Source organism: Anas acuta, chromosome 11, assembly GCF_963932015.1.
Source record: "Anas acuta chromosome 11, bAnaAcu1.1, whole genome shotgun sequence".
NCBI lineage: Eukaryota > Metazoa > Chordata > Aves > Anseriformes > Anatidae > Anas > Anas acuta.
Window position 1 is genome coordinate 6,494,945 of NC_088989.1, and position 13,290 is coordinate 6,508,234.

Sequence of the window (13,290 nt, forward strand, 5' to 3'; positions counted from 1 at the left end):
TCAAACAGCTAAAACCTTAACTCCACGTCTGACGTGAGTGGTTGTTTCATCTCTGTTAAATCTGACTCCTGCAAGCCAGTCTTCTAGGGCTTACAGTGCTGCAAAGCCCAAACCAATTATCCTGCTGGGGATGCTTTCATGACATTACTCTTTGTGGATCTGTCTGGCTCAAGCCTCAGTCTTCTCCTCAGAACAGGCATTAATAGCAACTCTCCTCTCTGATCTAGCCAGCTACTCTAATGGAATCCATACTAATACACTTCTAGAAATTGCTGCTGTTCTATTAAATTCAAACTAGTTAACAGTTTTGAAAGACACTGCCACAGCAGAGGGAAGAAGAAAGGGCTGATACGTGGACAGAGAGAGACAAACAACATCACGTTTAAATGCATACTTTTTTTTTTTTTCAGAAGGAAGCCTAAAATACAAAGCACTCACTTCCCTTCTTTTTTAATTGAATGAAAAGTATCCTCAAAATGTCATTCTACAAAATTGCGATTTGTGAACTGTAAACTTGCTTGCATTTGGACTTGCTTCTCCCAAGAAACAAGTTAGGACGAGTAGCGAAAGCTAGCTGAATTCCCCAGAAAGCTCATTCCTGCATTACGAAGCCTTTCTATTTGACACATCCCAACAGCAGATAAAAAAAAATTCCAAGTTATTAATACTGAGGGTCCGATGCCAATCACAGATGAACCACACACTTTGCTCTTATCACACAGGTATCTTAAGTGGCAATAAGCTGCAAAACACAAGTGAGGGTGGAATTTCACCTTGAAATACCTGTCCTCACCTTGCCCTGTGGAGCCACAGGAGGTGACAATGCCATACCACCTGCCTACTTATTTAAGCCAAGATGAGGTGGTAAACTGAATGCCCAGCTGCACGTCTAGGTTTCAGTTCCTGCTCTCCTGAGCGCATTTCTCCCGTTACTTCATTTAGTTAGTTGGAGTATGACAAGTCAGCCATTCTCATCCCCGCACCCCAGTAAAGCCACAAACTTCTGGCCATTTTGTTTCAAATGTACTCCGCATCCCTCATTTCTCAATTCTGGAAAAACGGTTAAGTGTGAGGCTGTGCCAAAATGCTTGTTGTTGAAGCCAGCCAAGCCTATCACTCTTGGAGGGAGCAGTCCCTACCTCAACATCAGAGCTGTCTCAGAAGACCTCAGCTCAGCTCTCCATCTTCTCCTGCGAGGTTCCTGCTCCAGCAAAGCCTGGTAGACAGCCCAAGTTTCAGCATTCTTGGAGCCAGACCAGAAACGCCTTTCTACACCTGAAAGCTTGTCCAGAATTATACGACCCAAGGGAGCGCAGTGCACAGACACCAAAGCAGGATGAAAACAAGCCAGCTGAGGAGCTTAAAACGTATCGTGCCTACATCTGCTTCAAAATTAACAAGCAAATTAACGCAGGCACAGCATCTCTGATACGACTGGGAAGCCTCCAGGATCTGAGCTGCTTTCTGTCGCGTGCTACTGCGCCCTGTGAAGACACATCACCCTCCTGCAAGCAGCCTGGGATCTCACAGCACCGCAATGTCAGCACATCTCCAGCACTGTTCTCCTGAAGTACTCTGGAAACGTACAGAAGGACAAAAGCAGCTCAGTAACTTCAGCAATCTACTTGCAGAGCAGCACCCTAATGCTTGCCGCCAAAAGAATGGGACATCGACCTCCCATCCTGGTCTTAAGTCCTTCCCCCATATTTTCTCATACAATTGAGCTAGAAGTCAGGCGGTTTGCTTTCCTACAGAGCAGGAACAATTACAAAGCTACCAAAAAAGCCCAATCCAAAATAAAAGGTCAGAAAAATGGTAAGGGTAGACCTGGTATTTACAAGCAACAGCCCTAAACTTTCACTAAATATCTTGCAAAGCTCAGATTGTAACCATAACAATATCTAAATATTAGATGGAAAAGGCTGTTGTCAGCTAGCTTTGCTAGAACGTGATCCAAATGACTTTATTCTCACCTCCATGGAAAGCCAGCAGGATGTAAAATTAACTGTGCTGAATCCAAGCACTTTGGCACTCCTGAAGGAAACCTCATCAGCTGAACTGGGACAATCTTAAATTTGCCCCATAAAACCACACTTACAGGATGCCGGCAGTGGTGGGGGCAAAGCGCAACTTCTCATTACCAAGGTTTCTTGCAATTAGTAGTGTATACTGCCACGTTACACCACAGCTAAAAGCAGTTACAAACTCCATCAGTTCTATCTACAACAAGCAGCCTGCTACTCTAAAAGCGGGCGCTGGGAGGTTAAAAACACTGCTTCACCTCAGGGTTCCTTACACCGCCCTAGAATATGAAAAGTAAAATTTGCGAACATCTGGTTTTCCTTTCCACCCCCTATGATATCATGTTTTCCAAGCGCATTTGGCAGCTCACCGTAAAGATACAGGCAGACTAAACATGCAGGGCAATAACGAGTCAAGATGAAAAATTCCAAAGTCCTGGATGCAGTAAGTGTGTTTCCTACCCCCAAATTTCACAGTTAGGCAAGTGGTACGCTAAGAGGTTTTTAATCCCTTTGGTAACTCATGTGTTCTTCAACCTTCACTCTTCCTTGATGAGATGAAATGATATGCTGCATAGCTGTCCTCTACGGTTTGGGCTCTGCCTTGGTATTTTTTTTCTTGTATTATGGGATATTTGGGGTTACTATACAGCAAGATTCAGTTATAGGAAAAATAATTATGTTTAATGGGGTCAGATGATACGTGTCCTTTTTTTGTTTTGTAAAAAATCCCACCCCTGAAGATGAGGTTACTCTCCTAAATTATAAAGTATAAAAGGAAAACAAACAAACAAAAACCAAAACACTACAATCACTGCCCCTTCACTGCTTGGTTTTATTCCTCAGCCTGTAACTGAGTAACTGGACCAAGCCAGCTCCAGGGGACTGTTCCCCATGAATTTACACAGGCTGTAAGCAGTAGGGAAGAGTGGCTATTACAAAAACCAAAGAGCTCCCATTTAACCAATTTCTCTCATATATTTTACCATATTTTGATGCAGCATTTTCATTTTTCTGCCTTTACCTATTTTATCATTTTTAGCTGGGCACATACAAAGCAGATTAGTCAGCGTTAACATACCTTTAGGCTTAGCACATTTTACTAATGCACAAGAATGCAGCCAATTCATCTATGCTCACCAGTAAATGAGCAGCAAACCTGGAAATTCAACCCCAGTTTCTCGATCTAAATCCAAATTTCTGTTTTGCAAAAAGACAGCTTGGAAACGCAAACAGATGTCTTGGGAATCCTAACATGACCGAGCCTTTGGCTTATTATTTTACATTTAAAAGCAATGTATATCAAAGTAATTATTAAAGTATACAGAAGAGGGAAGTATGTATTCAACAAAAACAAAACAAGAAAACAACTGACAAAATAATAGTCCCAGTGGTTATACCTTGATTAAAACGTAATGACTAATCAATATAATTATAACTTTCAGTCTGATGCAATTTGGAAGAGTTTATATATCTTGATTGATCTGTTAAGACTTTATTAAAAAACAACTGTAAGAAGATCTTGCTTAGTGTTATTTTTATTACAGATTCGCTGTAGCAAATCTCTAAGTCCCTGCCTCAATATTTTACAGTTTATTTCTCTCAGCACACCAAGAGAAGAAGAAAAGCTAGCAAAAAGCAAAGTCTTATTGGCTGAGAAATGGTTGTGACAACATCACAGTTTCCACACCATAAAGTAAGATTGCCATTTCAAGGCTATCACCACACATTTCTCTGGCCTTAGGGCAGCAAGAGCCAACCACACAAGGCACAGATAAAGACAGCCCTGAACAACTCATTTAACTATGCAGCATCTCAGTTTGAAAAAAAATGAAAGCAGTGCCTGCCTGAGTTGTAAGGATCACACAAACACAGACCACCTTGGAACAGTCAGGCAGCAGGTTCTGTCATCACGCACAGGAGTCAGCTGTAGCCGACCTTTCTCTGGCTGCTGCTGATTCAATTACCCAGTTGTGGTTTTCTTGCAGGATACTCACAAGCAGAGGAGGTATACTATAAATAACCCACTCGCAAAAGAAGAGAGAATTTTTCAGTGGATTTTATAACAGAACACTGGTACCTCTTCCTAAGCCCAATCACCACTTTGCTTGATTCTGAAACAGCAGTAGGGAAGCTTAAGGCACCTGTTCTGTGATGTTCCAAGCAAACAAGGAATTTCAGAGCTATGCACTGCCGTGGTGAAGAACCTCTAACAGCCTTTGTAGGATTTCCATAGAAATAAAGTCTGTGCACTGCCTGAAGTTAAACATCATAAGCTAGCAGTGCAGACTCTAATCAAGATCAAGAAGAATCCGCCTGAGGAGGCGACACAAACGTATCCCACCCAGCCCTAAATCTACCATCTTCTATCTACTCCTGCCTATGATTATACTACAGGAGGGGTATGCTGCATTCACCTATCTTCATGTGCTTGGTATGGTAAATTAAGTTCACTGTCTCAGTCCCATTCAGTCTGATAAGTATCATTTCCACAGAAGAATAAAAATTACTTGGGAATCAAAGCTGAAACCACGGAGAGCAAGAATAGCTGAACTGCTTCCCAGGGGAAGCAGCTATGCCAGTCTGATATAATAGCAAGGCATCGCAGAGCTAAGGCAAAATGGCACAGCTCCATCTGCACTCCTTGCAGCCTGGGACCAAGGCACTCAGAGGAGCATAAATACACAGCTACGTGCGAAGGAGGGAAAGCAGCGAGCTTCCTGAGAGATTAAAAACCTCAGTTAAAAGCAAAATATGGAACCAAAGACACAAACCGCTCTTCTGCCCCGTATCACAGGCTGAGTTTAAGTTGCAAAAGAGCCAGAAATATTAATTTTGTATAGCCCGCTGCCCTCCCCTTGACCTGTGGGGAGGCAGCCCACACCCCACCTCATCACTGCAGCCAGGAAACACCCAGTGTGACAAAAGCAGGAACAAGGAGGGTACAGCGCTGGCAGCCACAGCAGCGGACTGTTTACAGCTGAACACCCAGACCTGACCACTGCCAAGGCACAGTTCCAACCCTGCAGTTAAAAACAAGAGGGACATCCAGAGAAAGATGGACTTTGCTGAACGTGGAAAATGTTGGATTCAGCTAACCCAAAGCAGCTCTGCTCTTTTTGTTTGAAACAATCTCAGAATTAGGTTTTTTAAATGTAATATTCAAGCTGGTCTGTGAATTTTACTGCAAAGGAAAGGCAGCTTCTAGGCCTGGATCGCGAAACAGTGTGGATAAAGCATCTCTGATATCTGCCAATAGACAAGTTTGTGTCTGGATCAGGCAGGATGGAAGCTCTGGTCAGTGACTGATCACATCAACAAGCATTCTTTTTCAACACTTGCTGCAGACTATTCAGACAGGAAGTTATTTCCAGTTTCTGTCCCATACTACCCCTTCCCAGAGCTGAACTTTCAGCTCTGTGGCTCTACGTGCTGTCTAGTCATCCTGACATGGCATATTGGTGATGAAAATACTTTTAGGATATTAATCTGGAATATAAAGTCACTTTTAAATGTACCCTTGACATTGATTTAGTATTGAAAAATTTTCCCTCCTCTTTACAAAAAAAAAATAAAATAAAATATTGAAAACAAAAAAATCTTAAAAGCAAGAAAAAAATATATACATATATATTTTTATCAAAAGAGTGGTCAGTATAAGATAGGAAATAGCCAAAAAAAATATACCATATTGGAAAGCCAAGAGGGCAGAAGTATTTTATTATTTCAGTCCAATAGTTTAACATTGCTTGCTTGGGTAGTGGTTGGACTTGATGATCTTAGAATTCTTTTCCAACCTAAATGATTCTACTTTATTTGTTTGGATACTGTAAGTTGCAAACAAACAAAAAACTACTTCCACCCACTACTACATTCTACAAAGCCCACGCTGTTAAGAAGGGAAGGGCAACCCAGGTATCAAAAAAAAAAAAAAAGCAAAGCTTTTCTGGTGACCTTTCTTATTGATCATCTAAAGTGTTCAATAGAACTTGGTCTCAATTATTCTCGGTACTGTTTGAACCTTGGCAAAGCAAGTTGTTACTTGCAGCTCCAGGTTCTGCTATAAACAAAGTAATTAGAATTTAAAGGATAAGAAGCACAGCAACTTTTCCAAGGAGTGGGTGGAAAAACATTTTAAAAAAGCTTGTATACAGACATGATTTTCATTATTCACTTTTTATCCTGCAATAACCCAACCAATACACAAACCTAAGGGCTACTGCTACCAGAGAAACTATGAAAAACCGTCACTAAAAGGTGCCCATTCCAAGGAAAGAAAATCATTGCCTACCCATGACACAGGCTTTGTCGGAAAAGTGCCCAGGGCACTTTCAGTAGTTCAGTCACCATCCCTGGAGATCTTTAAGACGTTTAGACGTAGAGCTCAGTGATATAGTTTAGTGGAGGACTGGTTAGTGTTAGGTCAGAGGTTGGACTCTGTGATCTTGCAGGACTATTCCAAACTAGATGATTCTGTGATTCTGTGTTATACATTAGTCTGTGAGTGAAGTTACACAGCTGCCAGTTGCCATATCCTGTCCTGTGTACATCCACTAGAAGATTCTGTTTATAAACACTAGGAAGTCTTTTCATCAGCATGACACTCTCTTTCAGGAAATGGTGTTGGTTATGAATGCATTCAGGGAAGAGGAGAAAAATAAATATTAATTAATGAATACAGACTTTTACCACCTAAGCTGCATGGGTTTCAGATGATGGCACCCACCTGCTTTACTGCTGTAAGACAGTTGTGTTGTATGCAAAAGCCTTTTAAAAACAAAAATAATTTCCGTGACTACCCTACCTGATGTTGAAAGGCTGTGAACTCAAGAAAACCCTTCTTGAAAGTTAATGTTGACACACAACCACTACAGTGTGAAGGTGGATTCATATTTCAGAGCAATGCACAGTTCCTACTGACATAGCAAGCTCAGCCTAAGAACTCGTTTATACACTTGGAAAGAATCCTGACAAATATCAGCACATCATTAAAAAAAAAAAAAAGAAGTATTATAAGAACTGTCAAGCGCGTATATGGGCAGCAGTCAGAAAAGACATGACACCAAATAGGAGTTCTGTAATGGAATGGTTTCTTCTCGTTCCACAGAGGCACAACATATAAAGTTCTTTCTTACCACTTCCCCGAAGGAGGCAGCCACCATGTGTGTTACTGGAGTCAAGTATGATGCAGAGCCATGGGGCAGCACAGATTTCACATTCTCATAGGTGATAAAAAACGCAGCAGCTGAAATTCAAGCATACATTCAGTCATTTAACCGTCCCTCCATTCTTTCATCATAGAACTAGCCCTAGAACATAGAACTAGAACATTTAGAGGTGAATTCTGTCACCTATTATTTTAAAAACACATTTGAAAAAATATATATATATTGCCCCAAAACTCTAACACTGTAGGAAAACAATCTGTAGGTAAATCTTCAGCAGTTTATGCTCCTAGTGGGCACATCTCCCATTGACACCAAAGGTGCGAAGGCTTCAGGCAGCACGTAGTTTTGAGATAAGGAAGGAGATGTTAATGAGTCCTGACTGTCCAACAGGTTTTGAAAAAACCCTAATCTTTCATACCTGTGGAGGGGAAGGTAGAAATGATACTGTTCTGTCCCAGTTGAATTGGACAGGTGACCTTAAATAAAGAAGCAAAAATAATCAAAATAATTGATACAAACCTGCTACACTGCAATCTGCAAAACCATTTCAGTGGCAGTTATCAGTAACTTCTTCCTAGTTCAGCATTTTACACTTTAGCTCCAGAAAGAAATTCTTCTGAAGTTCCAATGGACAACCAAGTGGAAACACAGAAAACTAAACTGAACATAACAAGAAAAAGTGCACTTATTCACTGCAAGTCAACTGCAAAGGTACTTGCACCTTAAGGGTTACTTCTTCTCCTAACGATAATTTCAGTTTTGAGTCATATGCTGGAAAGATAAAAACACAGTTCAGATTTTGAAGATGTAAATCTTGAAAAAAACTGACATGTCTTGCGGGGGAACGGATTTTAATTGTAAAGAAGGACTACGTGAATTGCCTTCTGCTAATCAAAAGATGCTTATCACCTCAAAAGGAGATAACCGAGCAGACAAGATAAAGAACTGAATTTTTTATATCATCTTATGAAGGACATCAAACATCTGAAGGTGTAAGGGGATTTGTCAGCAAAGTTCTCCTAACATTTACTACTGACAGCAGAGCTTGGTGTTTTTTTTCTCCTTTCCTACAAAGACAAAATGGACAAAGGCATTAGGATTTTTAGATGCCTTTTCTCTGCAGGGAGAAGTATTAATTTTTTTTTTTAAATGTTGCAGTTTCAAAGGTATTCCTGATGTCTTTTCATTTTAAGTGATTTGTAGCTGTTTCTCAGGGAGGAAAAGATGTGCAGAGAATCCCCAGGACATTCAGTTCAAAGACCTCCAGTGCTCAAGCACTTTCTGATTCATCTCCATCACCATGGAAGGCCAGATCACGACAAAAGCATCCACGGCAAGCAGAACTTGAGTCTTCTTTGGCACCTGGAAATGCCTTGGGTGCCCTGATTAAGTAAGAAGTGGCTCATAAGGCATATCCAGGAACACTTCCAAGGAATAAGGGCCATGCAGGGAACATTTAACATCAGCAGCTACTTGCCCACTTGTTAACCTTTACAGCTCATTTATTTAAGATAGGTTTGAACTGCTGGGCTATGCCAATCACTTCTGCACTGCTCCCACCACAGAATGATGCTTACAATAGCAGGATTCATGCAGATGTTTGAGAGAGTAAAAACACAGTGGAGGAGGGCACCAAACCGCACCCACATTAGAGACGTACGCTGCCTGTGACACCAGGACAGGCTTCTTTAAGCACAAACACAGCCTCCAGGTCCCACTGACAGGGGACTGTTCTTTGCCAAAGCTTTCAGAGAAGTTCCCTACAGCTTGGAGCTGAACTGGAGGAATTAACCCACAATGAAAACCTCAGATACGAGCTGCATGTTTGCAAACGTTCCTGTTCAGGCAAGTTCCCAGCTGAAATACAGCACTAAGGACAAACCACAAGAACAGAGTAAGTACCCAGCAGCCTTTACTCCAAGCGTGCTCAGAGATTCTGTTCAGTGTCATACAACCCTAGAAGCTGTACTTCACAGCTGGACACTGTCCCACAGAATCCAAATTGTCACCTGCAGTAGAGGAAGCCACTGACATTAATGTCCTGTGCTACCAAATACCCACTTAAGGGAAGATAAAGCACAATCCGACCAAGATTTACCATTTGGAAAGGATCCTATAGCAGTGGAGGGAACACCAGCATAGATGCCACGAAAGCCACCAGCCTTCCAAAATCCTTGGGGACTTTGCAGTCTGGTTTTGACAGTGTCCAGAGGAAAAAGGATCAAGTCGACACAGACACCAGCAACTCCGCCAGCCTTCAAGATAAAATCACAAAGTGCATTAACATTCATGGGCGTGAAGCTGCGGTGCTTATGTGAGCATCGAAGACATGCCTAAGCCAAAGCACTACCGAGAGTATCCTTTCTGAGATCAAATTATAAACTGATAGTCCCACACAGATCTCCTCAACTTCTACAGCTATAATGAGAGATTACAACCTTTAAACCATTTAAAGGTGTTTTCAAAATAATCTCATTATGTTGCAGAGTACAAGCAAAGCAAAGCAGCGCTTATCTACCACACCTAAAAGCAAGACAGCCAATGTCACTTATCAAAATGCCACAGCACAGAACCACCAATACCCCTAGGAAACTGTGTGATAAGATCAGGGAGGACAGAAGCACTTCTGCTTCCCTGTGAGCATCTCTAGAAAGCACACTCACATTTCCTAGCAAACTTCGTACTTATAGTGTTCCTGCCCACCCTTTTCCTTTGTTGAACAAAGCCTAAAGCAAAACTTTTTTGTTGTTGTTGATGTGAGCACATAGAAAAAAAAAATATATGAAAGCGATAATATATATATCGCTTATATATCACATATATATATATCACATATATAATATATAATAATATAATAATATATATGAAAGCGATTCTTCCAAAGCCATAAGGAAAAGTGGAAGGTTTTCTTTTTTTTTTTTTCTAAAGCAATTCCTAATACTACCCCCCCCCAAAATAATTTCAACTAAAGTTCAAGTTTTCTCAGCATCTGTGTTTCTAGGTGACTTTGGTTTTAGGTTTCCCCAGAACGTGGCTGATTTGTAGAAAATAATTACTTGCCAACAGCAGGAAGAAGGGATTGAAATAAAGTGGAAAAAAAAATAAAATAAAAAGGAAAAAATATTTAGTGATAATTCCTTATATTCGATGTTATTTATTCATTGCTGTTCAGAACAAGACACACTTTGCATAAATCTACCGCATATAGACAGCAGGCAAGAAACTATCACAAGTTTTTAACTCAGTCTGAAAGCAAATCACTTTCTCCTGTATTACTCTGATTTTTTTTCCAGTGCCAACAGAGGATTCAGAGAGGTGTTGAGTCGCTACTACTGGAGTTTTAATCAATAAGTTAATTACTCTTTTAATCTATTTGGCTATTTTGCATGCATTGATTTTTCTTCACTCTTTTTCATCAAAATCCTTATCTGCTCAAAATAGCATTGATCAGATTTAATCAGATTTAACCGAGCCATCTGCTAAAGCATGAATCAAAAGTTACTAATTGCTTCTTTACTTTGCAAACTCCTGCATCTTAACGCCATTTAAATGCACGAAGCAGCGAGGGGCGCACCTGCCAGAGGGTGCCAATACCAGCGTGCTTATAACTGCAGTAGAACAGAAATGATTTTAGGCAAAAAGACATCCAAAATAATTTAATTCCCTGGCTGTGAGTCACAATGGCCTTACGAGGAGCTGGGGACACCCCACAGCGGGCACCCCACTGCCCTTACATGGAACCAGACCCCAATTAACAGCACCCAGCGCGACGAAGCGCTGCCCGGCCCGGGGACACAGGGGGCGCCCTGCACCCCCCCGCACCCCCAGGCCAGGCCCCCCCGCGCCCTGTGTCCCCCTCGGGCCCCCCCCAAAGGCCCAGCTCGGGCCTAGGCCGCGGCCCCCGCGTCGCCATGGCAACGGGCAGGCCTCGGCCCCCGCACTCACCGCCAGGGCCGCCCACGACTCCCGCGGCTCCATGTGCGGGGGGCAGCGGCACAACCCGGCACGGGGCAGCACCGCCCGGCCCGGCCCTGCCCAGGACGGCCCTAGGGGAAAGGGAACCGGGCTCAGGTCCCCACAAGGGCCTAGCCCCGCATGGGCGCGGCCATCTTGGGGCCCCCGAGCCGCGGTCAGGTGGGCGCCGGGCCCGTTGCGCATGCGCCCCCGCGCCCCCTCCGCGCATGGCGGGGAGCGGCCACAGCGCCTCGGTAACGGGCACCGAGCGTTAATGAGCCATTAATGAGCCATTAATTAGCGATGAGTCGCGTGCGAGCAGCGGTGCTGCTTGGGAATCTGAGGTGGTTGCCGCTCTTCTGGCCACGAATACTCCTGAGTAGCCGGGGGGCGTTTCTGTGCCCCCCCCCCCCCCACTGACTGTGAGGAAACGAAACCAAAATCCAATAAAAGTGAATAAAAATAAAGTGTTTCTGACAGGAAAACAATTCTGAAGTCACTTCTTTTTTCTCAATTACCAGCGTAATGACGGCAGGGGAGGCAGTGGAACACCCAGCATGCAGACCTACTGCTGCTGCCCTCAGATTCCCCTGCGAACACCAAACTGATCCCAGCCATGGCAGGGGAACAAATGAAACCTCCTGGCAGGGGTCACCTCTGCTGCCTGGCTTCCCAGGAGCCAACATCAGCTTTCACTGGCAGAGAAAATGCTGCCCTTAGCTCCCATCCCCTCAGAAACGTTTCTGCATCTTGTGTTGGGGTCTCTGAGGCTTCTCACCTTCTCCACAAAGGGCACCCAAACCCACAGTGGGGTCAAAAGATACGAAGAGATTTTGATACAGAGCTCTCGCATAATCCTCACCCAGCAGAAAACCACACTTGAAATTATAGGAAATATGATTCCAGAGGAGGGAAAGGGGGGTAGATGTTAGAAAGCACTATAGACAGTGCATGCAGAGCAGGCAAATCGGCAGGCTTTAATTCAAGGTTTCCTTGGCTGAGAGCGCTCTGTTTGGGAAGACTTTGGAGGCAGAAGCTGAGGAAGCAATGATGCCTCACATTTTCACCATCAGTAACCATCTTCAGACAGCTCAGCCCCTCTTTGGCAGAGCGCTGAGGATGTTTGCGTGTGGGAAACACTCAACCTATAACATCTGCCCTCAGCAGTGCAGTGGCTGACGTCAAAATGGAGTTGCCAACTCTAGCAAACTTACTACAACCCTACTACAACTCAGTGGTTTTTCCTGAACACCTGCATTTCTCAGGGACATGTGATGTTGGTTAGAATAGTCTTCATATTGTCTTCATTTTCATTCGAGTGAAAAGCTCAAAGCTCTGCAATCAAATATAGAAAGAACCTGAATGTGTTATATTTCTCACTCTCCTTTAAGGCAGAACTTGGTTTTCTGGTCCTAATTTACAATTTTTTTCTGCTCTGGTGTATTATCAGTACTCCATTTTAATTTAGTCTTTGTTACGTTCATTGAGGATCACCTTCTGATTTCCTATCAGCACATGATCAAACAAGTGGACTTCTTTGACTTTACAAGCACTCTTGTCCCCATTATGGCTGGCTTTCCTTCCTTTATTCCAACACCTGTGATTCCTTGGGGCTTTGGGGCCAACCAGAGCCAGTTTGCTATCCAAGGAATTACTTCCTGAAAACTTTGGGTTGGATTCCTGGAAGAAACAGGAGCCAGTTACATGTGTCAGCTATAATAAAGGGAGCATGGGACTGAACAGTTATTAAAGTAATACCCAGCAGAGTGCCTGACTTTCTGAAAGAACCCTGCTATTTAGGTAGAAGTAAAAATGATCCAAAATCTACCATTTCCAGCTGGTGCTCTGCTAAGTGACTAAATAAACACAAAAGCCTGAAAGTTCCTCCGTTTCCAAGTCCACATCTGTCATTAGATTAGGTACTTCAGAGCAATATTAAGGGGGAAAAAAAAAAATCAGACGTCTGCAGTAAATGAAGCATAATTTTAGAGCTACCCCTATATAATCCACTGATGGCAGCACTTGAAAGAAGACCTTATTTTCCATGTGTGCCCAGGTCTCTTGATGTAAAGGTGCTTCGGGTCATAACAAGAATTTTTCACATTGTTCAATGCAAAGCGTTCAAATACACTCAGTGGCAGTCTCTT

The 13,290-nt window shown here is 42.9% G+C and overlaps 1 protein-coding gene across 13 annotated transcripts in view; it reads right to left on the reverse strand.

The window, feature by feature from the left end:
* SLC25A26 (solute carrier family 25 member 26) overlaps positions 1 to 13,290 on the reverse strand; it is a 96,319-nt gene that overhangs the window by 71,019 nt on the left and 12,010 nt on the right. For 4 of the 13 annotated variants that reach the window (XR_011100239.1, XR_011100238.1, XM_068694425.1 and 1 more), the window contains exons 1-5: positions 11,135 to 11,269; positions 9,288 to 9,444; positions 7,911 to 7,960; positions 7,608 to 7,665; positions 7,157 to 7,266 (exon numbers count right to left, since the gene is read on the reverse strand). The exons of 1 other annotated variant lie outside the window; for it this stretch is intronic. Coding sequence is in view for 10 of the 12 variants with exons in the window: in XM_068694425.1 (XP_068550526.1) it covers positions 7,157 to 7,266; positions 7,608 to 7,665; positions 7,911 to 7,960; positions 9,288 to 9,444; positions 11,135 to 11,167 (408 nt within the window). In the remaining 2 variants the exon portion in view is untranslated. Of the gene's footprint in view, positions 1 to 7,156; positions 7,267 to 7,607; positions 7,666 to 7,708; positions 7,847 to 7,910; positions 7,961 to 9,287; positions 9,445 to 11,134; positions 11,388 to 13,290 lie in introns of those variants that run through there. 8 more of the 13 variants (XM_068694428.1, XM_068694427.1, XM_068694424.1 and 5 more) reach the window with 7 other exon arrangements.